Consider the following 25572-nt stretch of genomic DNA (forward strand, 5'->3'; position numbering starts at 1 on the left):
AAGGTACTATTATGGACAATGGACACCGGAGCAGTAGAGGCCCAACAAAAGATAATGTCCTATGTTTTGCTCCGCAACCTTCTCTGCCATGTTGTTTCGGTAGCCGCCACCGTTCTAAACCTATATATGTCACATATGTCACATCTCGTTATCTTCTTCAACTTGCTTGTATCAGATTCGCTTTAGAATCCGCCCCTGCCTAATAACACGGGTGATATGACGCCCCTGCCTAATAACACGGGTGATATGACTGTCGGTTACATCCCGCACGACCAACCACAATTGCCACGGGATTGAAGTGCCTTAGATATCTTCTTTGTTTTTGGTTTAGTCCTATAATTTTTCTTATATTTTAGTTGCGTTGTTGAGTCTGCTTCGACTCTCACAGTTTATTGGTGTCTAACGAGCTATTACGACCCTCATGCACCATTAGTTATTTTCTGTTATTTTTTGTGTCGTGCCTCAGATGTGTTCTTTTATGTTTTTTTTTTTTTGTCGATAATGAAACTAACTAAGCAAAATTTAGAAAATAAATTTATTAATTTGTTGATGCGTAAAATTCATATGACATAATTTTTAACACTTATCCCATTAAGCCCCATGTCTAGAGCAAAGTCGTCCCTTAGTAAATTCTATTTATTGAAGATTCCTGTTTTAGTAATACACTACAACTTCATCTTTCTTATAGTTAGCTGAAAATTTATAGAATAAAAATAAAAACCATGCTCATGTTCTACAGTTGGTGGTTGCACAGTAGTTGAACATGATTAATATGTTTAATTATCCAATATCATCTGTGCATCTCTAATCTCTTTTTATGAATACATAAACATCAATTGATTATTACAATTGTAATGGTGTATTTGTAGTGTGATCATATGATGTAGTAATCCTTTGGCCTAATTTCTATTAAGAGATATAAAATTAATAGCTATCATGTATTGATTGTACAAACAAGGAAAATACACCTAACAATCGCCTGCTTATTTTTAATTAAAATACGTCTAATGAGAAAAAAAGGTAAATAAATAATTAAGACCGAGTGGGTAGTAGGAGTAGTATTTTCTTGTTTGTAAGATATTTTTCATTGAAATTCAAGTGACTTTTGAATTAAATATGTATATCAATTTTTGTTAACTTAATTCGATATGTTGTAGACGCCAAGAGTGTACATATACTATAACGAACCCATTTAAAATCGGAGGGAGATTGACGGAGAAAAGGCAAAATGTCGAAGTTCAAGAAACTAATCTACTTTTAAAAAAGTGTTATTTTCTTTCACTATTATTAGTGAATTTGATAGAGGTGACAAACGATGACACGACTTAAAAACACGACATAAAATTAACGAGTTTGGGTTAAGGTCTCATGACCATTTATATAATTTGATCAATACGAACACGACACGAGTTTCAATTGGGTGGGATTTGGGTTGGGCTCTATAAACACAACCCGACATGACTCGATCTGTTCCCTAGTCTAGAATTTGACACCTATATTATTAAGAAACAAAAAAGTATAATTTGACAGTAAAATCATCATTTTTACTACTTTAATTAATTAATTAATAAATATGACATCTTCCTAAAACCTCTCTATATACGGAGTACTTCCTCCATTCAACTCCACTCTACCACTTTCTTTTTTCACGTTTGCCAACGCATGTTTTACGCGCTAAATATCGTTGGCTACGTATTTTCAAAAATTATAAAAGTAAGATATTTTTAATGTCTTTCGTAAAAGATTTAATCAAACAAGATCGCACATGAATATATTTTCACTTACGTATCGAAAGAAAATTGAAATTGAATACACTTTTATGAATAGTGTAAAAAAATGATATTGATAGAGTGGAGTTGAATGGAGGAAGTATATAACAAGAAGTTGACAAAATGTTGCAACTTTTAGACATGAAGCTATTCATTGAAGCATGCATCATGGCACCAAACTCAATGGTGGTCCATATACAATTTGACCTTAGGTTAAAGTAAAACAAATGCAATTAATAACTTACTAATATGGTAAAATTTTCATTTAAGCCTATATATAATCCCCACAACTTCATACTTCTCCATGCACTAAGAAAATTTACGTGATTATTGTCTTACTAAATTAGTCAGAAAATAAACAAATTCTGCTATATGGAGTCAGTTCCTACATTAGCTCTTATTTTCACATTATTATTATTCTCTTATTATTCTCCGGCTCGGGCCCAGAATTCCGGGTCACGGGCTTTCTTTGTCTTTGGTGACTCCCTTGTCGATAATGGTAACAACAATTACCTTGCCACCCCTGCTCGGGCTGATAGTCCGCCGTATGGTATCGACTACCCAACTCGTCGTGCTACAGGACGCTTCTCTAATGGACTCAATATCCCTGATATAATCAGTTAAGTCTCATTTTCCATCGTCATACTTAACTAGGAAATATTGTTTTGAGTGTTCCTCAAGTAATTTAAATAAAGTTGTTTGTTTGTTTTTGATAAAAAGAATGTGGATTTATTTTTCTTTTAGTACAAAAGTGGCAGAAATGCTTAGTTGTTTCTTGTTTTTTCTGGTCCGGAGTATTTTTTGTCAGAAAATTGCCGAGTTTGAGTCTGACGTTAGAAAAGCATCATATATACTCCGTATTAGCTAATAGGTTGAATTATTACGTGTTTTAAGGTGAATCAATTGGTATTCAATCCCCATTGCCATATCTAAGCGGGTTAAGTGGGCCCGGTTTGCTTGTTGGAGCCAACTTTGCTTCAGCCGGAGTTGGAATTCTGAATGACACAGGAGTTCAGTTTGTAAGTTACAAACTCATCTTTCTTGACTTTCTAATTATCGTAAATCATGCAATCTCTCTTTTATAATACGAGGAGTACATCCTTTTGTACTCCGTACAATTTTTAACATTTAAAAACCACATAAGCGGGTTTTAAAGAATATTTGAATATAAAGTAAGATGATTTTACATGTAAAATCGCTATAATTGTACCTTTGTGATAGAGGTCACTGTTATTCATGTCGATTTCTTTCATTGTCAATCACAATCATGCATGAACGTACAAATTAAATAAGAGGTCACTATCGTTACATGATCCAAAAGTTGGCGATAAACACAGATCGTCATATTCAAGACTTAAAAAAGTTCTCAGAATTTTTTTTCTTACTTTTTTTACGTAAATTCAGCGGTTTTCGGAATATAACAAGCTAAGACTACATAGTGACTATGTCAATAACATATGATTAGAGATGATGTGTTATTGACATAGTGACATATATATACTTGGAGAATTCACATTTGTCGAGTTACTTTACTTTATTTCATCATACTCCCGTAATCAAGAACCAAATGATCACTTTAATTTACCAAAATGCAGGTGAACATTATAAGAATATACAGGCAGCTAGAGTACTTTCAAGAATACCAACAAAAAGTAAGTAGCCTGATCGGAGATGATGCGGCACAAGAGCTAGTGAACCGAGCATTAGTGCTGATCACACTCGGAGGCAACGACTTCGTTAACAACTACTATTTGCTACCCATAACAGCCCGGTCACGGCAATTTACCTTACCGGCTTATGTCACATTCCTCATCTCTGAGTACCGTAATATCCTTGTGGTAATTCCATATTTCCTCATTCTGTAAGAAAAAACTCGATAGTAGTTACTTCTTTTTTTACACTCATGAAAGCACGAGTTTAAAAAAAGTGTACTTCAATTGTAGGTACTGAATCCACGAGCCTAATCAACTAATCGGTTCGGTAATCAGTTGATTAGGCTCGTGGAAGTACAGTAGTACGGAGTATATTCTATTAGCATGACCATAAATTAATTAGTTACCATACTGTACAATTTTACATTTACTCTCGTGACTGCTGCCTAGTCCGGCTCCCATTCTCCTAGTTGTCATAATTGCTTACAAGAAAAAGTGTCGATTTGATCGTACAAATTTTTTATCACGAAGTATACATATGTTACTCAGACGTGGGTACGAGTACCTTAAGACTGTCCCTATCGCAGTTTAGTATGGGCCTTAGTTCAAATTTTCCGCGTCAAAATGTTAACAAGTCATATCTTGTTTTGTCGTCAGGTTCCATTTTTCCTTAATAAAATACTTATAAAAAAAAATGGTAGACTAAGCAATAACATTGGTTGCAGAGGTTGTATGAGTTGGGTGCTCGGAGAGTGCTGGTGACAGGAACCGGACCATTGGGGTGCGTACCATCAGAAATAGCACAGAGAGGCCGAAACGGTCAATGTGCAGAGGAACTAATGACTGCAGCAAACATGTTCAATCCTCAGCTTGTTCAACTTGTCAATCAACTTAACTCTCAAATTGGCTCTCATGTCTTCATTTCTGCCAATGCCTATAAAACCCACCTCGATTTTATCACTAATCCTCAAGCTTACGGTATGATTACTATGATTAAATGCATCTAAATGTTTGGTTGATCATGCTGAAAGTGTAGTGAATATTGATGTTTATATGATAAAGGACAAAAATTCATTGACTTTAAGGATGTTAAGGGACCATTAGACATTAAACCCTCAACTAATCAAGTAGGTAGAGTCCTAAATGTGACGGTCGAGGTCTTGAGGCCATTCATGCTCATGCTTGGATGAATTAAAGTTAAGACATACATATATAGTATGGTCTCTGATATAGATGGGAGTTTGAGAGTAGGCTGAAATTAAGACTGTACTAATTGAAATAATCGCGGTATGGTGTATGTATTTCAGTTATTGGCTTTAATCTGTATGATGTTATTTGTGGGGTGAAGGGTTTGTGACAGCAAAGGTGGCGTGTTGCGGTCAAGGGCCATATAATGGAATCGGACTTTGCACAGTATTCTCCAATATTTGTCCAAACAGGGATCAGTACGTGTTCTGGGACGCCTTCCACCCGACAGAGAGAGCAAATAGGTTCATTGTTCAGCAGATACTGGCTGGCGGTCCGGAGTATATGCATCCCATGAATCTCAACACTATCATGGAGTTGGATTCTAGAGTTTAGCTAATGATAATCCTATTAGGCTATCATTCAAGTTCTTTCGTATTCTGTTAGGTCGAGTTTATGTAATACGAAGTACTCTTTATTAAGTTTATTTGTGCGATTCAGTAGTTGCTGTTTGTGGAAACAGAGGATTTGGGAATGAACAAGCCTTAATTGTCCTAAGATGGTTTATATTTGTGAGATTTGGTAGTTCATCAACTTGTCTTCTACCAACCTTCATTAAGGCCGTCGTCCTAGTAAGTCTTTATGTAGTGTGTACTTCTAAAGTGTGCAGTTGTGCAATGCATGATCATTGTTCATGGTGGGCTTATATAGCCCCAACAACGGCATTTATTTCCACAGTTTCAACTTTCAAGTACCCGACTGTATCAAGAATTAGAAAATCGGATCTTTCAGTCGTATGGAAAAGCTCAGGTGTTCCCTCAATGTCCCTATGACGAGTGAATATGTAATTCAATCGCGTTGCAAATAACGTGCGAGACTATATGGGTGTCGAAGTACAGCAGATAAGTCCCCAGCAATCTAAAGCAAAAATCATATGAACCAGCATTCCAAATTTATGTACCAAAAATAAGCTGCTCAGGTAATCTACAAGTATCAGAAGAGGAGCGGTAACTTCTGACAGGATGCTAAAACACAGAATGTTAACAAGCTATTCCACAATTAAAGTAACCTTTAGACATCCGAAATTTAAACATGAGTAAGGATCAAAGCTACGTCGAAACTAAAATAGTAAAAATCGAAATAAGTTTCTAATATCTGTAACTAATCTAAGCATCAAAGTTTATCATTTCTAACAATTCAATCCACTGGTCGTCTTCATTGGATCCTAAAGGGACTCAATAATCTGACCTTCACATCCTTTGTGCAACACCGAAGTCTCCATGTAGGTGTCTAATATCAGCCCCCTCGAACTCAACGACATGTTGAGCTTTTGAATCTCATCAGTCATGGTTTTTGAACCTTTTGCTAAATATAGAAGATAAGAAGTAATGATATTGATTGTAGCTACATACACGGAAAAGACCTTTTGCTTCGACGAAATTACAATGAATAGATGAAGCCAGTCTTATAGGAATCATGACACAGTTGCAGAATTATGAGTAGATGGAGCTGTGCTCAGAAAATGGACAGTCTACAAGAATCAGAAGCGAAGCATTAATTTGGTGCAGCAAAATATATTTGAAATTGAAATTTTATAACAGGATGCTAAAACACATAATGTAAACAAAGCAGTTCCTCAATATTATTATAAACCTTTTTCACTTGTTGCTAGACTTGCTACTCGAAAGTCACTGTCAACCGGTAAAACAAATCCAAAACAACCAAAAACCAAATTCAAACATCAGTGACGATCATTTGTTTATCATTAACTAAGTTAAGCATCAACGTTTAGCATTTCTAACAGTGCATTCCACGGGTCGTCTTCACTGAATCCTATAGGGAATCAATAATTTGACCTCGACAACCTTTGTGCAACACCAAGCTCTCAATATAAGTGTCTAATCTCAGACTCGACCAATTCAACAGTTCGTTGAACTCCTGAATCTCATCACTCATGATTTTATAACTGGCTTTTCCATAAACCAGAGTTATATCACCGCCATTTTCAACGAATACCCTTGTATGATACACAGAAGGGTTCTTACGAATATAATCGAATCCAGCAAACCATTTAGTTCCCGTAAACCACAAATTCCACAACTTGTCCTTGAGCACCCATATGGAGCTCCATTTTGAAGAAATACTAAAAAGCGCCAATGACTCCCCTAAAACAAACAGACGCCTAAACGACTGCTGGGCGTTAGCCGCTTGATTAACATCTGGCAGTTCAAGATCACTAAATTTTTCGATTTCAAAGTCGAAAGAAATGAGACGGGTATCCAAACAATGGCCTGACCGATCCGACATGGGATGAAGATCTCTTCCAAACCAATGTAAAACCCCATCAGGACAAAAAATGCCACCTCCATGACTCAACATAAAGAACAGATGAGGAGAAAGACTTAGATTGTAATCTCTAATATTCCAAAGATTATCAGATAAAGTATAAACTGCAACCGAAACATTCATAGGCATAATCGCTTCAACTCGAAATGCAAACACCACATAATCATCCCTCGAAGGCCTAAATCCAAAGACATACTGGTTTATGACCTTATTAAAAAGAAGAGAATCACGAGGTAATGGACATGTAGGAAGAGTCAAAGATTTTCTGATAGAGGGATTCCACAGTTTCGGTGTGCATATCTCCAGCGGCCTCCACTCTTCATCCACATTGACTACTATCGGCTGCACCAAAAACAAGCCGTTGCAGCTCGCAAAATAGTAGTTTGTGTCAGGTTGTTCGAAAAGGTCAGCTTGTTTTCTCAGGGTGTTCTTGTTACGAACTGTCAGTCTGCGTGCTGGTTGTGGTTGTTTTTCTTGAGGTTCCACTTTCTCAATTGATAGTACCTGGTTTTTGTCGGCATTGTTCATCGAAAGGGTAAAGTGTTTGGAAACAAAATGAAGGTCATCAATAGTATCACGCCATAGTTTACAAACAGACCTAAATCGTAAAAGGGTTTTCACTGGCAGCGTAGGAAGAATATGGTTAGTCCACAACTCTAATGGTAAATTGTTGTAGATATTGCTGCTCTCCATAATTTACAAAGAATGAGACGATCTTACAAGTAAGACGGGTTAATTTCACAGGAAACCCCAACAGTTTACAGAATTACAAAGAACGCTACTGATAGAATTCCTCAGAAAAGCAAGATCTTGAATGGTCAATTTTCAAATGAACAAAATAGCAAATTTGTTGGCTTTGAATGTTTAATAGTGCGGCGTTTCAGATGGTGTTAGGTTTCATTGTATGGGATGAACAAAATAGCAAATTTATATAATCAGTTTCATTCGTCACTCACGTACTTTATTTTTAAACCCATAGCCCCTATCTTCGGTGCGCACTGGGTAAATCCTCGGGTGCACGTAATAGCCTGCAAACCACCTATACCAAGGGAAGCCACCCGAGGGTGACAGCCTCGAAGTGTCACTCACGTACTTTCACTCGGAAAGAAATGGGCTTTAGCTACAACTAGAGGTGCCAATCGGGTCAGTTAGGTCTGGTCGAGTTATAACGGTACAAATCATTTCCGGTCAGTGTATCCTTTTGGGTTGAGTCGGGTTTGGATTGTTATCGGGCGGGACATTTTGGGTCAACTAATGTATTGGGTCAAGTCGTGTTAGGGTCAGATTGTTATCGGGTCACTCGCGTAATTTGAAATGATGTACCAAAACAGTTGTTAATTCCAAGCCACAAACCGCAATACATAAACTAGAGCTTTTTGTCATAGATAATTAAGGAGTCACTAAGAATCGAATTAGAGTTCATCGTCATCATATTGTGGATTGAAGGGAAATTGTATCCAAACAACCACACTCCATTCCCTCTCCCCTTCCCTTCTTTCCCTTTTCTTTTTCCCTTCCCCCCTTTCCCCCTGTAATACTACGGATTTTATAGGCTAGTACTCGACCGAGTATGGCCTACTCGGTCGAGTAAAGTATGTTGGGTATTCTGTTTGGCTTCTGTCCAGAAATACTCGGCCGAGTATGGTTAATACTCGACCGAGTAGAGGGTACTCGGCCGAGTATACTTTATACTCGACTGAGTATCCGGTCTGACAGGTTTAATTTCGCGATTTGGTTAAGGTAATTAGAGATTATTATAAATTATACTTTTACGGTTTCTGAATCATTTTACCAAAACTAAACGACGCTCACTTTTCTCTCTAATCACCCTAACCATTCTCAAGGCTAATTAATCGGTCGCAAGTCTACACTTCCGTCTCTTGTCTCAATTTAATGGGTAAGTCTCTAGTTCGTTGTAATCTGCTAATAGGTTGTCTTTTAGGGTTTTGCCCCAATTTGTGATTTGGGGGTTTAGGGTTTGTTCATCATATGTGTGTTGATTGTGGATTATAATTGTTGTAGGTGACGATGTGATAATTGTTGTGCAACTATATGATTGATTGCAGCATAGCGGATTGCAAAAAGGTAGGATTTCTCCTACTCAGTACTGTTAATTGATTGAGATTGCATATGTTCATAATTGTTGTTATCTGCTGATCATCGGAGGATCGGTGTTGTGGTGACGGTGTTGGTGTGGTTGTGTTGTGACGGTTGTGATGTTTTGACAGCTGTGATGCTGTGTGTGTGTGTGTGATTATGGTGGAGTAACTTACGGGAGTGGCTTCACATCCTAGTTCGCCCTCCGTGGAACCCGTCACGGGAGGGTATGTGCACATTAAGGGACAGGGATTGTTAGTTGCTCGTTGAAGAGCTGGACTAGGTGGGGATGGGCTGCGGTCACCCACTGGCGGCGAGGATTACCTGTTGCGATGGGTAATCTGGCAGGGCTACACACTTCGGTGTGTAGTCGGTTACTGTGTGAGATCGGGAGACCGGGGATGGAGGTTGATCAGCCAGTTACATTATTTGTTTGTCTTATCTTGATTGAACGGTACTGACCCCGTGTTGTTGTCTTGTAAAACCTGCGGTGATCCATTCGGGGATGGTGAGCAGATTATGATAGGTAATGTAGATGTTTAGCTATGGGACGGTCATGGGGAGTCATCACTTGGAGTCTGCTTCCGCTGTTACAAGTTTAGCTGTCTTTGATTTCAGTTGCATTGAGACCTTACACTTTTATTTTGAGTCGACCGAGTAATATGTAATCGCTAACTCTTTATACTTTAATAAATGTGTTTTTGGATTGTTGCTTTTGATATATACTTACCTCGGGCAACCGAGATGGTAACACCCTTTCATGCTAGGGTAGTCTTTGGTAAGGTACCTTGGTATTAGGGGGTGTTACAAAGTGGTATTAGAGCCGACGATTCCGGCACCTAAAACTAATGGAACCCAATGAACTTAGGGAGTCTGAATAAAAATGAACCCGGGGAGAGTTGTTTGGAGCTACCGCAAGGACTTGGGAGACGTCCCGGAGTCGCACTAAGGCCCTTACAATCTCAAGCCGGTCACATGGGGGGAAACTTTTGTATGTTTGAGTCATGTGTGTTTGATACCTATAGTTTGAATCTTGTGCATGATTGGATGGAATGATGAAAGAAGTGGAATGTGATAGTTGTTGAAAGATGTATTGAGGATTGTTGATGTTAAACTTTGAGCATGGAATATGTTGGCATGTTAAGTGTTGGAACATGATAAAACATGAAAGGTGAATTACGAATTCGTATACGATAGATCTTGAGCAAGAAATATGTTGAGCATGTTACCTGTTTAATATGTGGCTTTCAAAAGGGTAGTGGTACATGTGTATATGATTATGATGATGTTAATGTTTGGTCGTTGGTAGTAGCATGTGATTAAGGTCATGCGTCTATATATATATATATATGAATGATGTGTTTAATTTTCATGTGAGTATGATAAGAGTTCAATTATGTACTGCTTTCTTGAAGTATTGAGTTGTTGTTCTTGCCTTATGCATGTTCAAATTGTTTGGGTTTCGAAAATTTGAGTTGTACGAAGATCGATTACGGAAGGGTTGTTTTAAAACTGTCATAAGTCGAGTTCTAGAAATTATATGGCTGTGATCCAAGTTGAGGTGATAGCTTGTCTTCTTAAGATTCTAACGATAGGTCGCACGCCCAAAACGACCAAGTAACGAGTGAGATATGACTGTTTTACGAAAACTGGACGATGCTGAGAATTGTGTTGGTACTCGACCGAGTAAAGTAATACTCGACCGAGTAAGGGCTACTCGGCCGAGTATTCCCAATACTCGACTGAGTAATCCTCTGTGATAATTACGTTCGCTTCTGGAGTCGAAAACTCGGCCGAGTAATATAGTTACTCGACCGAGTATCCTGTACTCGACCTAGTATGCTATGTACTCGACCGAGTACCTCAGTGGGCGGCTATTTTGAGTCGGTGGCTATATTTTCACCTTAATTTTTAAGCCGGTGGCTATGTTCTTACATTTGTTTTGAGTCGTGGGGGTATGTTCACACGTATGTTTTGAGTCTTAACGCATTCTTTTATATATGTGACGGTCTTGATACGTAAGTTACCAAATGCTATGATAGGGAGGATGCCGGTGTATGAGGGATAGATGTTGGATATAAAGGACATGAGTTATATGTGGTTGTGAGGGATAGTGGAACAAGAAAAGAGTAGATTGATGAGCTAATCGAGACAAGGAGCACGTTTTGTGAGATATAATGACTGATATAGTCGCGGGTTGAGTAATATAAAAGTAAGTGTATATGGGCAAGGGGGATGTAAGTGTAAAGAAACGTGAGAATGAAAGATTGAGATGAGGGATACGAATAGGGGCATATTGGGATGTGTAAGGATTTATGGAGGGAGACGGTTTGGATTGAGTTGCTTAAGGATATATGTGATAAAAGGTCGCTATAGAGAGATGGAAACGAATAGTGTATAGTGAGGTCAAGTTATGTTGCGATAAGTAGACAGTGGTTGATTTGAGAATTTGGAATATCAAGAGGTGAGCCTAGTGTGTAATTCTTTGGGCAATTAACTGTATGAGATGAATTTTTGGTTTCCTAGGGATACGACAGGGAGATACGGCTTATTGAAGAATAACCGTTAGTGTGTAGACTTGATGGTAACAAGTGCGAGTGAATTGTATGATGGGAGGAGATAAGTGATAAGAAATAAAGAGAAGATATCGATATGAATTACTGGAATTTGAGTTGTGGAGTAACAAGAAGGTAATCGAATTACTAACGAGTTAGGTAGAAAGAGAAAGGAGATGAATTATTAATTGGTGTTATTGAGTAAAAGGGGAAAGAGGGATGGAAGTAAGTCACTACAAAATAAACGCGGAAAACTGACGGAAAAAAACCGTCACTAAGGCCTGTTTTCCGTCAGGAATGGCCACTCCTGACGGTTATTCCGTCAGGATTAAAGCGTCACTACAAATGGTCACAGAAAACAGCTTCTGACGGTATTTCCGTCAGGAATGACAAGAACTGACGGTTATTCCGTCATAATCTCACTTTTAGGGTGACTAGGTAAGTCAACGAAATGTTGACTAATACTGACGGAATAACCGTCAGAAGTGGGCTAATCCTGACGGAAATTCCGTCACAAAAGTCAACGAAATGTTGACTAATACTGACGGAATAACCGTCAGATTCACCCACCAAGAGAGCGGTACCCACTCGGGTTTGTTCTTTAAATACTTGAGTCCATTAATAAGCTTGGTAATCTTCCTCGTGACTTCCTTTTGCCAATCGGGATAAGGGTTATACTCTTTATCGACGGACTTCACATGTTTCTATTTCAAAAACAAGTATTTAATTAGTAATAGAAGATGACTTTAATTAATAAAAATAAAATAAAAATTATTAACGTAAAGTAAATAATAGGTAACTTTTAAATTACCCTAAACCAATTCCACATCTTCAAACGATGCGCTTGGCTCGCCCCACTCCATTTGGTGAAGTACTCTTCATCTGTAATATTATTTGTGAACGACCAACTGACATATTTTTTTATGCACTTGTCATTCCACCTGAAAATTAAAACAAACATATATTGAAAATTTAAATAAAATGATTTGAATGATATATATTTCATAAAGCTAAAAATAAGTTTTAGAACACTTACCATTTACCATCTGGTTTGTTTAGTGATAGAATTATCTGCATATTATCCGTTTTCGGATTAAATGTCTGAACATCGTCATCATCATTATCAATCACATCGTTCTCCTGGTTACGGCGACTTCCCCCACTACCGCTCCCTATTATCTTTCGAATGAAACCTGCCATATACTAATCATAAACAACAGAAATTGTCAGTTGAATAAAAATCGTTAGTACAAATTGGAGTGTCATGAACAATATAATAAATAAATAATTAACACCGCAAATTGGTAGTCCAATAAAAATGAAAACAAAAATGAAGTGTCATGATTAAAATGCTTCAATTTGATTCAATGATTAAAATTCATACATAAAAATGATTTCATTAAAATTCATACATTAATATAGTAGAATTACAACAACTCCCATCACTCATCACTATCACTATCACTATGAATCAAAAGAGGTTCATCATCATCTGAAAAAAGCATTCCGACTTCTTCATCTTCTTCCCCATTTTCCTCTATTCTATTTTCTTCAACTTCAACTTCATTATCCTCTTCTTCTCCGACATCCCCGTCATATTCCCTTTCACCCATTTCCACAACCACTTCATATTCATCTTCAGTTTCTGACTCTTCCACCAAAATTGGTGAAGATACGTGATCATTGACAACCACATCCTCTTGGAAGACAATTTCGTCAACAGGAGTATCAACATGTGATCTTGCCTTGATTTTAAAAACCGCGGACCATTGCTGATTACCTTTCTTAGTGGTTGGATAAGGAGCATAACAAACTTGATCGACTTGAAAAGCTGCCACGAATGGGTTATGTCCACAAAACTTCTTTTTCTCATTTACATCTACAAGTCCGTATGCCTTATGGATAATAAGTCCTAGTTGAGAATTATCAAACCAATCACATTTAAACAATATCACCATATAAACCCTTTTCTCGGTATAATAACCAAGTTCAATTACTTCATTTAGGGTTCCATAGTAGTCCAAACCTTCTGTAGAATTCACACAAACCCCATTACTTGAGGTAGCTTTCGAAAGATCAACTCCCTCCTTATAAGCTCGAAATTTATAGCCATTGATAGAATATCGTCTCCATGTCTTCACCTTGCTACTAGGACCTAATGCTAGAGCTAATATTAAAGGGTCCTTTAATCTATAAGACTATCAATAAAACAATATGTTAATTAATGTGTTATATATATTAATAATCTCCATAACTAATGATATGGACAAACAAAATAAATGAATTGGTATATGATAGTATGAAACGTATTACTTACTTCATTTCGGAACCATTTCGGATAACTTTTGTCATGTTTGCTCCAAACATCATCAGAGGACATGACATCAGGAAATGTGAGTTTGATATGTGTCTCAAATTCCCTATATATAGGGGGGAAATTTTTTAATTATATATTACCTATAATTTTGATCTTATTTGATAATTAAAAATGTATTGAGTAATGACGAAATAATAACTTACTTTTTATAAGGCTCTAACAATTTCCCACAATTCCGTAGCACATAAAAATGAGAATCTTCATACTCTTTCTGACTCAAGTGCCTCTGAATACATTTCCCAGTTGTAGTACCCATGTCAGCATTGAATAACTCGGGTAATTTCATTGAATCTATGTCGTCATCGGAATTCACATCAACATCTAAATCTTTCGCTTTTGTGTCAATGTGACTTTCAAAATATAGGGAACAGAAATTTGCAATTTCCTCTAACAAAAAAGAATTGCATATGGAACCCTCCACCCGAGCTTTGTTGCCAATCTTTCTTTTTATATGATTAAGAAATCTCTCAAATGGATACATCCATCGATATTGAACAGGTCCTCCAACCTTCGCTTCATAAGGTAAGTGAATTGGCAAATGCTCCATGGAATTGAAGAAAGATGGGGGAAATATCTTCTCTAACTTGCATATTATATCCGGAATGTTATTCTCTAGACGTTCCATAGAATCAACTCTAATCGTAGAAGTACACAGGTCTCTAAAAAATTGGCTGATCTCAGTTATTGCATTCCAAGAATTAGTTGGGAGCAACTCTCTCAAGGCAACAGGGAGTAGCCGTTCCATAAAGACATGACAGTCATGACTTTTCATGGAATGCAACACCTTATTTTTATGGTCAACACACCGACTCAGATCTGAAGCATAACCATCCGGGAATTTCAATTTAGCAACTCATTCACATAGAGCCTTTTTCTCCGCAATTTCTAAAACAAATCTAGATGATATTGGCCGTTTATAACAAAGTTCATTAAAGTCTAGTTTTTCCTTAGGGCCAAATTTAGTTTTACCTGGTACATCCATCATCGTGTTGATAAGTTGTTCGAAGAAGTTTTTCTCAATGTGCATAACGTCCAGGTTGTGTCGAATTAACGTTTTCCAGTAAGGAAGTTCCCAAAGTATGCTTTGTTTCCACCAACCTTCATTCTTGTCTTTCAATCTTTTCAATTCTTGATCAAGAAGCATCAACTATTTTTGGCAAATCCTTAACGGAATCCCACACTTCATCACCTGTTAATTTCGACGCGGCTATGTGATTCTCAGTTTTTCTGTTCTTTAGAAAATGCTTACAATTGTTGCGGAAAGGATGATCAGGTCTTAAGAACTCACGGTGACAATCGAACCAACAAACCTTTTTGCTATTTTTAAGCCAAAAAGATCTATGTTCTTTTTCTTGACAATAAGGACAAGCACGGTACCCACTTGTGGACCAATCGGAAAGCATGCCATATGCCGGAAAATCATTGATCGTCCACATTAATGCAGCCTTTAATTGGAAATTTTGTTTCTTAGAAACATCGTAAGTGTACACGCCGGTTTCCCAAAGTTCTTTCAACTCTTTAATCAACGGTTGCAGGTACACATCCAAATTTGTCTTAGGGTTCTTAGGACCTGGAACGAACAGAGATAAGAACATAAATTGTCGCTTCATATATAACCAAAGAGGTAAGTTGTATGGAGTGACAATCACAGGCCAACATGAGTAATTCCTCCCAAATTGCCCATAAGGATTAAATCCATCTGTACACAAACCAAGCCGAACATTACGAGACTCACTTGCAAATTCTGAATGCTCTCTATCAAAATGTTTCCACGCTTCTCCATCACTTGGGTGTGCCATTGCCCCCCTTTCTCTTAATCGAGAGTTTCTATGATGCCAACTCATCTCACCTGCTATCTGCTTGGTTGCATATAATCGTTGTAACCTTGGCACAATCGGGAAATAAGTTAACGGTGTACAAGGAATTCGCCTCCCACTTGAATTTTTTGTACTTTTATACCGAGATGCATGACACTTTGTACATTCCTCAAGATTAGCATTTTCCTCCCAAAAAAGCATGCATCCAGTAGGACATGCATCAATCTTCTGGTGGGGTAGTTGGAGTCCCTTAAGCACATTCTTAATCTCATTAAAATTGCGCGCCATGTCATTATTCTTTGGAATAATGTCACCTACGAACGACACAAACCCATTCGCGCATCTAAGAGATATGTTATTCTCACATTTGAGTGATACCAACCTAGCTGCCGCTTGCAACAAACTCATATTACTTCCCTCATACACTGGTTGTTCGGCTTTTTCTAGCATTTTATAGAAGGAAGAAACTTGGGGGTTTGGGGTTTCATAACGCACTTCTTCATCGCTAATGTCGTCGGGATTCAGTTGCTCCTCCAATATTTGTTCAACATTATCACGTAATGCATTTTCCACGAGCTCACGGTAAGGATTTTCACTAACTACGATACTACTTGAACTTCCTTCGGTAGGCATTTCATCACCGTGATACGTCTATACATAGTAATTATCAGCAAAACCATTCGACCAAAGATGATCTTCAACTACTTTTTTCCCTTTAAAAGCTCTGTTATTGCATTTCTTACACGGACATCTTATTTCACCAAAATTCTTATACATACTACTTTGTCCCACGAAGTTAATAAACTCTTTCACCCCCTTTGCAAATTCACGCTTCGGTTTCTTTTTTTCGTCTAATCTTTCATACATCCATTGTCGTTCTAATCTTTTCATGTTTATATATATCTACAATTCAATTTGTTTGTATATATGTCATAAAAACACAATAACAACCAAAAATAATACTCAATAAACATTATCACCAACAAATAACTATTGTCAACAAATAGTCTTTTTTTTTTTTTTGAATTGGGTCCTTATCACTCTAACCTAAACCCATCAATGTACGTTTCAAGTCACTAGCAAACAAACACTTGTAATTTATTAATAAGGAAAAATTCGGCAGCAATTTCCCTTAGTTCTCCAAATACACAATGTAGAATAAATAATTACTCCACATATGCATTCAGAGCATTAAAGGAATTGTCACCGAGCTCTTTCCTCATTAACAAATCACAAATACATGTTTACTACCTAAGTGACTTGAAACGTACAAAGACAGTCCCAAAACGGGGACTATTCAAAAATTACTCCTAATGAGTAATTTTTGAACGGGTACTAAGTCAATATGAACATTAATTTCAATAATATTAAAAACAGAACATACAACAATGACTACTTTCTTAATATGTCAATTAACAAAAACTAAGTAACATGACTAATTTTTCATTTTAAATATCTAATCTAATTAACATTAAATCAAATTATCATTTTAAAAACATTAACATTACACAAAATTTAACAATTCAGAAAACTACTACTAACTATTACTAATTAAGCTAATTAAGCTACTACTAACTACTACTAACTACTACACAAAATTTAACAATTCACAAAAAACTACAACAAAATGGCTTCTATCCTAATTCAACATGCATCAACACTAACTAATACTAATTAAGATAATTAAACTAATTAAACAATAAAATTAATTAAAAAGAGATTTAAAATACCTAATTAATTATACTAATAAGTAAAAAGGAAGGGTGACCGGCAGTGGTGGACGGAGGCGGCGGCGGGGCGTTAACCTATACAAATAATATAAATAAAGACAAGAAAAGGAAAAAGGAAAAGGAAAAGGAAAACGAAAAACAAGATATAAATGACAAACCTGGGGTGGTGGTGGTCGGCGGCACGAGAGAGTGGTGGTGATGTGGTGGTGGTCCGCGGATTTGGGGAGAATAGAGGAGTAAAAATTGATTTGGGGGAAAATAATGACGATGAGAACGAGGATGGCTGTCGCGGTATTTAAAAGAGTCCTGACGGAAATACCGTCAGGATTCCGCTTTTTTGGAGACTTCTGACGGAATTTCCGTCAGATAGGTCAAATTTCTGTTTGACTTATCTGACGGAAATTCCGTCAGAAGTCTCCAAAAAAGCGGAGTCCTGACGGTATTTCCGTCACGAGTTTTCTCTCAATTATTGTTATACAGGGCAATAATTGAGGGAAATTATTTGACGGAATTACGGTCAGTATTGCTTCCATCTGACGGATTATCCGTCAGTAGTAGCATAATTCCTGACGGCGTTTCCGGCAGATAGAAATGGCGCCTTTGGATTTTTTACGCGCTAGTATTATCTGACGTCATGTGACGGATTTTCCGTCACTAAGTGACTTTTGACGGATTTTCCGTCACAAGTCCGTCAGTTTTTAAAATATCTGACGTGTGACACCCCTCGTTGAGGCAACTAAATATAACTAGTAAATCGCGGCGGAAACACGAGATTTTTAAAACTTTTAAAGCTTCTAGTGAAGTCCAACGCGAGGTATCACCAACACGATAGATAAGTTTAGATAATTAAGTTTAAGTTTACAACACAAGTCTATTTATTGGGGAAAAGATATCCCACGAATTAACATCAATTCGAAAAGTAGGTGAGTCTATTATGTAATAACTAATAAGGTCCGAGGTAAGAACTCGCTAGCTCACACGGTCTTCCCCACTTAAGCTTCATCACCAACCTGTCATTCATAATAAATATGAAAGCCACAGTCAGTGGGGAGTAACTCAGGGTTCTCCCAGCCACAATATGTCAAAATACAAGTAATTAGGAATGTAATTAAACAAACAAGCATAAGAATAAATGCTTACGGTAACAAGAGAATCATGATTAGTATACAAAATGCAATAAGAGTAGTTATGCATAAATGAGAGAAGAATAATTAGGTCAAACGGTCACCAATTGACTCGACTCAAATGTAAGACAAATTACAAAGTATAGACTCAAACAAGACAACCCTCTAGACTCCAACCTCTTGGTAGGACGACGATCATAATACGGTCCTAGTCTAAACCTGGCCAGACTCTCGGGATGGATGACACCCGATTCGACAAACGATACCAAATCGTATCCAAGACTCGAAATATGGTACACCTAACCGTGCCCGAAAGTCGAGTAACCTCAAGCGGAACCTTGTCACCTAACCGTGACCCCCGGTCCGAAGAGGCGGAAGGAAAAATAGCCCAACTCGGAAACAATGGCACCTAACCGTGACCCAATGTCCGAGGGCAAATAAATAAGGAATGTCGAGTAGTCTCACAATGTAAAACGTCACACTCGGGTCACAAATACGAGTGGAAAAGATTGCACAAACATAACGTAAACAATTCATGTGAAGAATGCATAAGTATAAAGGTATGAGAAACATCAGGTACTCTCTGCCGGTGTGGGCACCGGCTGCCGGCCCACCGGCAGAGGATTCATGCTATGGTGAACAATGTCAAATTAGGTGAGGGTGTGTTCTCTGCCGGGTGGCCGGCTGCCGGCCCACCGGCAGGGGATACAAGCTAAGGGAAACAAGGTCAAAAACATTCAATGTGTATTCTCTGCCGGTTGACCGGCTGCCGGCCCACCGGCAGGGAATACCTACTATAGTCAATTAACTTCAACATTTCACATTGTGTATTCTCTGCCGTTGTTGACCTTGCCGCCGCCCACCTAAGCAGAGGATTCACCCTTTTATAAAAGACACCAAAATTTCATGTACGCGCTGCCGGTTGGGTAGGCCGGCTGCCGGCCCACCGGCAGGGGATTACAAAGGCTTAATTCCTCATTTTTATAACTCAGAAATGCAAAGACGCGCTGCCGGTTGGGTAGGCCGGCTGCCGGCCCACCGGCAGAGGATCACTGCACACGAAAATTCATCAAACATCCATTTAAAGTCTTCCAATTTCAACTATCTTTCATTTAATCATTTCATACTTCTTTAACATGATGAATACTCAGAAAATTACCACTTTCAAGATGTCATTAACATATGGGGTTGTTTAGTAATCATTAAAATGAGGTTTAATCATGTAATTATGAGAGAATTCCCTTAAGACAATCTCATATTTCACCATATTGCAACAAGGCATGAAATTACTCCTCAAACATGTGAAAATTATCATACAAGTATTCTACTCAACACCAAATCACCAAAGGGCATGAAAGACATCAAATTTAACATTCATGTGAGTCTAATACTACACAACTCACACAATTTTAACATAAAAGTCGAGTAACCCATCACCGTTACCTTTTTGCACTTCAATCTTCTAAAGACTCGTCAATGATGTAGCTATCCTCCTCCGGGTTGTCCAAGTTCTCCCTAAACACAAAAATAAAGGTATTAAGTCAAGAATCCACATCCTTGTAAGATGAGAATTTCGAAATAGAGGAAAAGATGGCAACTTTCTTACTTAGAAAGAAAGGAAATGAGGAAAGGAAGAGAATGGCGCGAAAAGGAACGAGATTGGTGAAGAATTGAGTGAGATATGGTGATTTTAGGGTTAGTAAGGGAAGGTTCAACAATGGTGATGTGGTTGTTGGGAAATTTCAGAAATTAGAAGTGAGGGAGATGAAGTTGTGAGGGTTTAGTTGAGGTTTTGTGTAGAGAAAAGAGGGGGAAAAAGGCCCATGAGTCAAGTTAAGCCCAATAACTCAAAATGAGTCGGTATCTACTAGAATTTTCGTCCCAAGTCTACTATAACTCGAGTCGGAGAATAATATTATTAAAATCTACACTATTATCACCGTTACACGGCTAAGACAATATTTTATGAAAATAAGTTTTAAATAATAATTATTTAATAAAAATTACTTAAAAGTTCATTTAAAATATAAGAAAGGCGCTGGGTGTTACAATCATCCCTCCTTTTAAAAAGTTTCGCCCTCGAAACTTCAAACGAAAAGGTATTACCTTAAGAAAACAAACTAGGGTACTTGACACGCATGGAAGCCTCCGGCTCCCAAGTCTCTTCTTCTACATCACCACACTTCCACAACACTTTCACCAAGGGCACCACTTTGCTCCTTAGCTTCTTCTCCTTCTTATCCAAGATACGAATCGGTCTCTCCTCGAAAGAAAGACTAGGCTCAAGCTCGGGAATTTCATTTTGCAACACATGACTAGGGTCGCTAATGTATTTCCTAAGTTGAGACACGTGGAAAACATCATGAACTTTACCCAAACTCGGGGGCAAATCCAATCTATAAGCCACGACACCAATCCTTTTTATCACTTCATAAGGTCCAATGTACTTCGGACTCAACTTCCCTTTAACTCCGAACCTCTTTACTCCTTTCATCGGGGACACTTTCAAGAACACCTTATCTCCAACTTCAAACTCCAAGGGTCGACGGCGAACATCGGCATAAGATTTCTGTCGATCTTGGGCGGCTTTCATTCTTTCACGGATGAGCTTCACTTGATCAATCGTCTCGGCTAACTTGTCGGGTCCTAGATCACGAACATCACTTGCTTGGTCCCAACAAATCGGACTACGACATTTCCTTCCATAAAGGGCTTCATAAGGGGCCATCTTGATAGAAGCATGATAACTATTGTTATAAGAAAATTCCACCAAAGGTAAGCTCTTCTCCCAACTAGAATGGAAATCAAGGGCACAAGCACGCAACAAGTCTTCTAGAGTTTGAATCGTCCTCTCGGATTGTCCATCGGTAGCGGCATGAAAAGCGGTACTCATCAACAACTTACTACCCATAGCATCTTGCAAAGCTTTCCAAAATCTTGAACAAAAACGCGGGTCACGATCCGACACTATCTCCTTAGGAACACCATGGTAACGAACGATCTCTTCCACATAAGCACTAGCAAGACGGTCTAAACTCCAAGTCTCTTTGATAGGGATGAACCTAGCACACTTGGTCAACCTATCCACAACAACCCATACGACATCCTTTCCACCAACGGTCTTAGGCAAAGCCATCACAAAATCCATGGAAATGGACTCCCACTTCCATAAAGGAACATCCAAAGGTTGTAGCAAACCACCGGGTCTCTTATGCTCAATCTTCACTTGTTGACAAGTAAGACACCTTCCAACATATGACACAATGTCATTCTTCATGTTAGGCCACCAAAACTGAAGCTTCAAATCTTTATAGATCTTGTCTCCTCCGGGGTGAATCGAATAAGGGGATAGATGGGCTTCATCTAGAACTCTCTTCCTCAAATCGACGGTATTGGGCACGTTCATGCGTCCTCGGTAACGAAGGTAACCTCTAGCATCAATCTCACAATCCTTTGCTTTCCCTTCAAGAAGCTTGGCTTGAAAACTTTTAAAGGTAGCATCGTCCACAAGGCTATCTAGAATCTCACGGTGAAGGACGGGCTCGGCAACCATAGCACCAAGATAATCAAAACCACTCTCCACAAGTTACAAACTTAGCTTACGAAACTCGGCACAAAGGTCATCGGGGAGCACACGAATGGCACTCAAGGAATGAGTAGACTTCCTACTAAGGGCGTCGGCAACCACATTTGCCTTTCCTTCATGGTACAACATCTCTACGTCATAATCATTCACCAATTCCAACCATCGTCGTTGTCTCATATTCAAATCCTTTTGAGTGAAGATATACTTCAAACTCTTATGATCGGTGTAGATACGGCAATGAACTCCGATGAGATAGTGTCTCCACATCTTCAAAGCATGAACAATGGCGGCTAATTCCAAATCATGAGTGGGATAGTTCACCTCATGAACTCTCAATTGTCGCGAAGCATAGGCAACAACTCTTCTATTTTGCATAAGAACACAACCTAAACCCATCTTGGAAGCATCACAAAACACATCAAAGTCAACTCCATCCTCGGGCAAGGTCAACACGGGAGCGGTAGTCAACCTCTTCTTCAACTCTTGGAATGCACTTTCACAAGCTTCGGTCCACACAAACTTGGTCTCCTTCTTCAAAAGTTGAGTCATCGGTCTAGCAAGCTTGGAAAAATCTTTCACAAAGCGACGGTAATAACCCGCCAAACCCAAGAAACTACGGATCTCACCAACATCGGTTGGACTCTTCCACTCAATTACGGCTTCAATCTTCGAAGGGTCTACCATGACACCATCCTTAGATATAACATGGCCTAGAAAGGACACCTTAGACAACCAAAATTCACACTTGGAGAATTTGGCAAACCACTTTTGTCGACGGAGGATTTCCAAAATGATACGAAGGTGATCGGCATGCTCTTCTTCGGTCTTGGAATAGATGAGGATATCGTCAATGAAGACCACAACACACTTGTCTAAGAACTCACTAAAGGTCCGGTTCATTTGGTCCATGAAGATGGAAGGGGCATTGGTTAAACCAAAGGGCATCACCTTAAACTCAAAGTGTCCATACCTTGTGCTAAAGGCGGTCTTAGGGATATCGGACTCACGAACGGGAATTTGATGATAACCGGATCTCAAATCAATCTTGGAGAAAGTAGAAGCACCTTTGAGTTGATCAAACAAATCTTCAATCCTTGGTAGAGGATACTTGTTCTTGATGGTAACACGGTTAAGCTCGCGGTAGTCAATGCAAAGTCTCATGGATCCATCTTTCTTCTTCACAAAGAGAACGGGAGCACCCCAAGGCGAGGCACTAGGTCTAATGAATCCTTTCTCAATCATCTCATCAAGTTGCTTTCTCAACTCCTTCAACTCGGTTGGCGCCATACGGTACGGGGCTTTAGCAATCGGTCCGGTTCCGGGAACAAGGTCGATAGAAAACTCAACATCACGCTCGGGAGGAATTCCGGGCAACTCTTCGGGAAAGACATCGGCGAACTCACAAACCACGGGCACTTCTTCGATCTTTGGTAAGGGAGGGGAGGTAGAAGTCACCACACATAGAAAGATTTGGTAACCTTTCCTCTTCATGCTCATCAACTTCAAAGCGGAAATCAATTTCACACCTTCTTGGGAACGAACTCCTTTATAGGATACACGGGTGCCTAGCGGACTCTTGAGGCAAATCTTTTGGTCTCTACACTCGAATCTTGCATCATACTTTAACAACCAATCCATACCCAAAATTACATCGAATTCCTCAAGAGGGAAACGAAGTAGGTTAGCGGGAAACAAGGTTTCCGAAATAGAAATAGGAATGTCGGAGAAAATGAGGGAGCAAGAGAATATTTCTCCGGAAGGTAAGGATATAGAAGTTTCCTCACTAGGAATAGGCTCAAGAGCTAGTTTTTCCGAAAACTTGGAAGATATAAAAGATAGAGATGCGCCGATATCAAATAAAATGAGGCAAGGTTGATCAAAAATTGAGAACATACCCGTAATGATATCGGGATGAGCGGCGGCTTCGGCTCGACTCATGACAAAGATAGTTCCTCTTGGCCTAGCATTTGAAGAAGGAGCATTCTTCTTCTCGGGGCAATCGGCAACACGATGTCCGGGCTTCTTACAATGGAAGCAAGTCAAGGGCTTGCCATAGCATCCAACTCCGGGGTGTAGAGCTTGTCTACAATGGTAGCACTTACGGTCCTTCTCAAGTTCATTAGTTGGTGTGGGAGCTTGTCCTCTAGGTTCTTGAACTCTTGATCCTTGTCCTCCATGGTCTTGTATCCTTGGCACAAACCTCCTCTTGTTGGCATAGTTTGGAGTAGAAGGCACAAATGGTCTCTTGCCATGAAAGTTAGAACGGTACGAATGAGAAGAGGAGTGGGTTTTGGAATCTTCTTCAATGGCCTTCAAAGAGCTTTCGGCCCAAATAGCATCATCATAGACTTCCACAAAGGTAGTTGAGCTTCTTCTCACCATGCTTTCCACCTTAGGGTTCAACTTGTTCTTATAGAAGTAGACACGATCCTCTTCATCTTTCACGAACTTGGAGGCATAATGGGCAAGTTCATTAAACTTGTCGGTGTAAGCTTGAATTGATAGCTTCCCTTGCTTGAAGTCCATGAACTCCTTCAATCTTTGTTGTTTGAGCTCCTTAGGGTAGAAGCGAGTCTCCACAAGTGACTTGAAGCGGTTCCAATCGAAGTTGGGGTCTTGAGTAGCGGTAGGACCGGTCAAAGTCCACCACCTATCGGCTTCCTTCACAAGAAAGTGAGAGGCTAATCTCACCTTGTCCTCCTCTCGGGCATCAAAGAGAGAAAAGTTCTTCTCCATATCACGAAACCACTCCGAGAGAGCAACGGGATCCACTTCACCACCATAGGTCCTAGCCTTGTTCCTTGCTAGTTGACTTGCAATCCAAGCATAGCTTCCTTGACGGTTAGCCGGGTGCAAGGGGAGCGGGTTTAGCATTTTGTTGATTAGCAAGCACTTGAGTGAGGGCTTGCATGATAGCATTTTCCACATTGGTCGCTCGTACCATCTTTTGCACAAGAGCAAACAAGTTAGAACCTATCACAAAACATACACAAAAAGGCTACCAACTTAGGTCCTTAATTCTACCCATCTCTCATTCATTATTCAAGGTCAAGTAAGAATTTTAAGTTGGGGTACACGTGTGTGCGTCGGGAGCAATATATGCTCTGATACCAACTGTGACACCCCTCGTTGAGGCAACTAAATATAACTAGTAAATCGTGGCGGAAACACGAGATTTTTAAAACTTTTAAAGCTTCTAGTGAAGTCCAACGCGAGGTATCACCAACACGATAGATAAGTTTAGATAATTAAGTTTAAGTTTACAACACAAGTCTATTTATTGGGGAAAAGATATCCCACGAATTAACATCAATTCGAAAAGTAGGTGAGTCTA

At 38.9% G+C, this 25572-nt stretch overlaps 2 protein-coding genes across 3 annotated transcripts in view; one reads left to right on the forward strand and one right to left on the reverse strand.

Moving 5' to 3' along the window:
* Positions 1 to 1899: 1899 nt before the first annotated feature.
* Positions 1900 to 25572, forward strand: part of LOC141647420 (GDSL esterase/lipase LTL1-like) — a 38674-nt gene continuing 15001 nt past the window's right edge. The window contains exons 1-5 of one of the 2 annotated variants that reach the window (XR_012545738.1): positions 1900 to 2388; positions 2664 to 2788; positions 3365 to 3607; positions 4147 to 4399; positions 4770 to 5074. Coding sequence is in view for 1 of the 2 variants with exons in the window: in XM_074455582.1 (XP_074311683.1) it covers positions 2142 to 2388; positions 2664 to 2788; positions 3365 to 3607; positions 4147 to 4399; positions 4770 to 5002 (1101 nt within the window). In the remaining variant the exon portion in view is untranslated. Of the gene's footprint in view, positions 2389 to 2663; positions 2789 to 3364; positions 3608 to 4146; positions 4400 to 4769; positions 5269 to 25572 lie in introns of those variants that run through there. The other variant, XM_074455582.1, reaches the window with a different exon arrangement.
* Positions 6440 to 7645, reverse strand: LOC141648848 (F-box/kelch-repeat protein At3g23880-like). Its single transcript, XM_074457560.1, has one exon. It carries the CDS (start codon positions 7643 to 7645, stop codon positions 6440 to 6442), a length of 1206 nt encoding a protein of 401 aa, XP_074313661.1.

The sequence above is a fragment of the Silene latifolia genome, chromosome 3 (assembly GCF_048544455.1).
Source record: "Silene latifolia isolate original U9 population chromosome 3, ASM4854445v1, whole genome shotgun sequence".
In the NCBI taxonomy this organism is placed as follows: Eukaryota; Viridiplantae; Streptophyta; class Magnoliopsida; order Caryophyllales; family Caryophyllaceae; genus Silene; species Silene latifolia.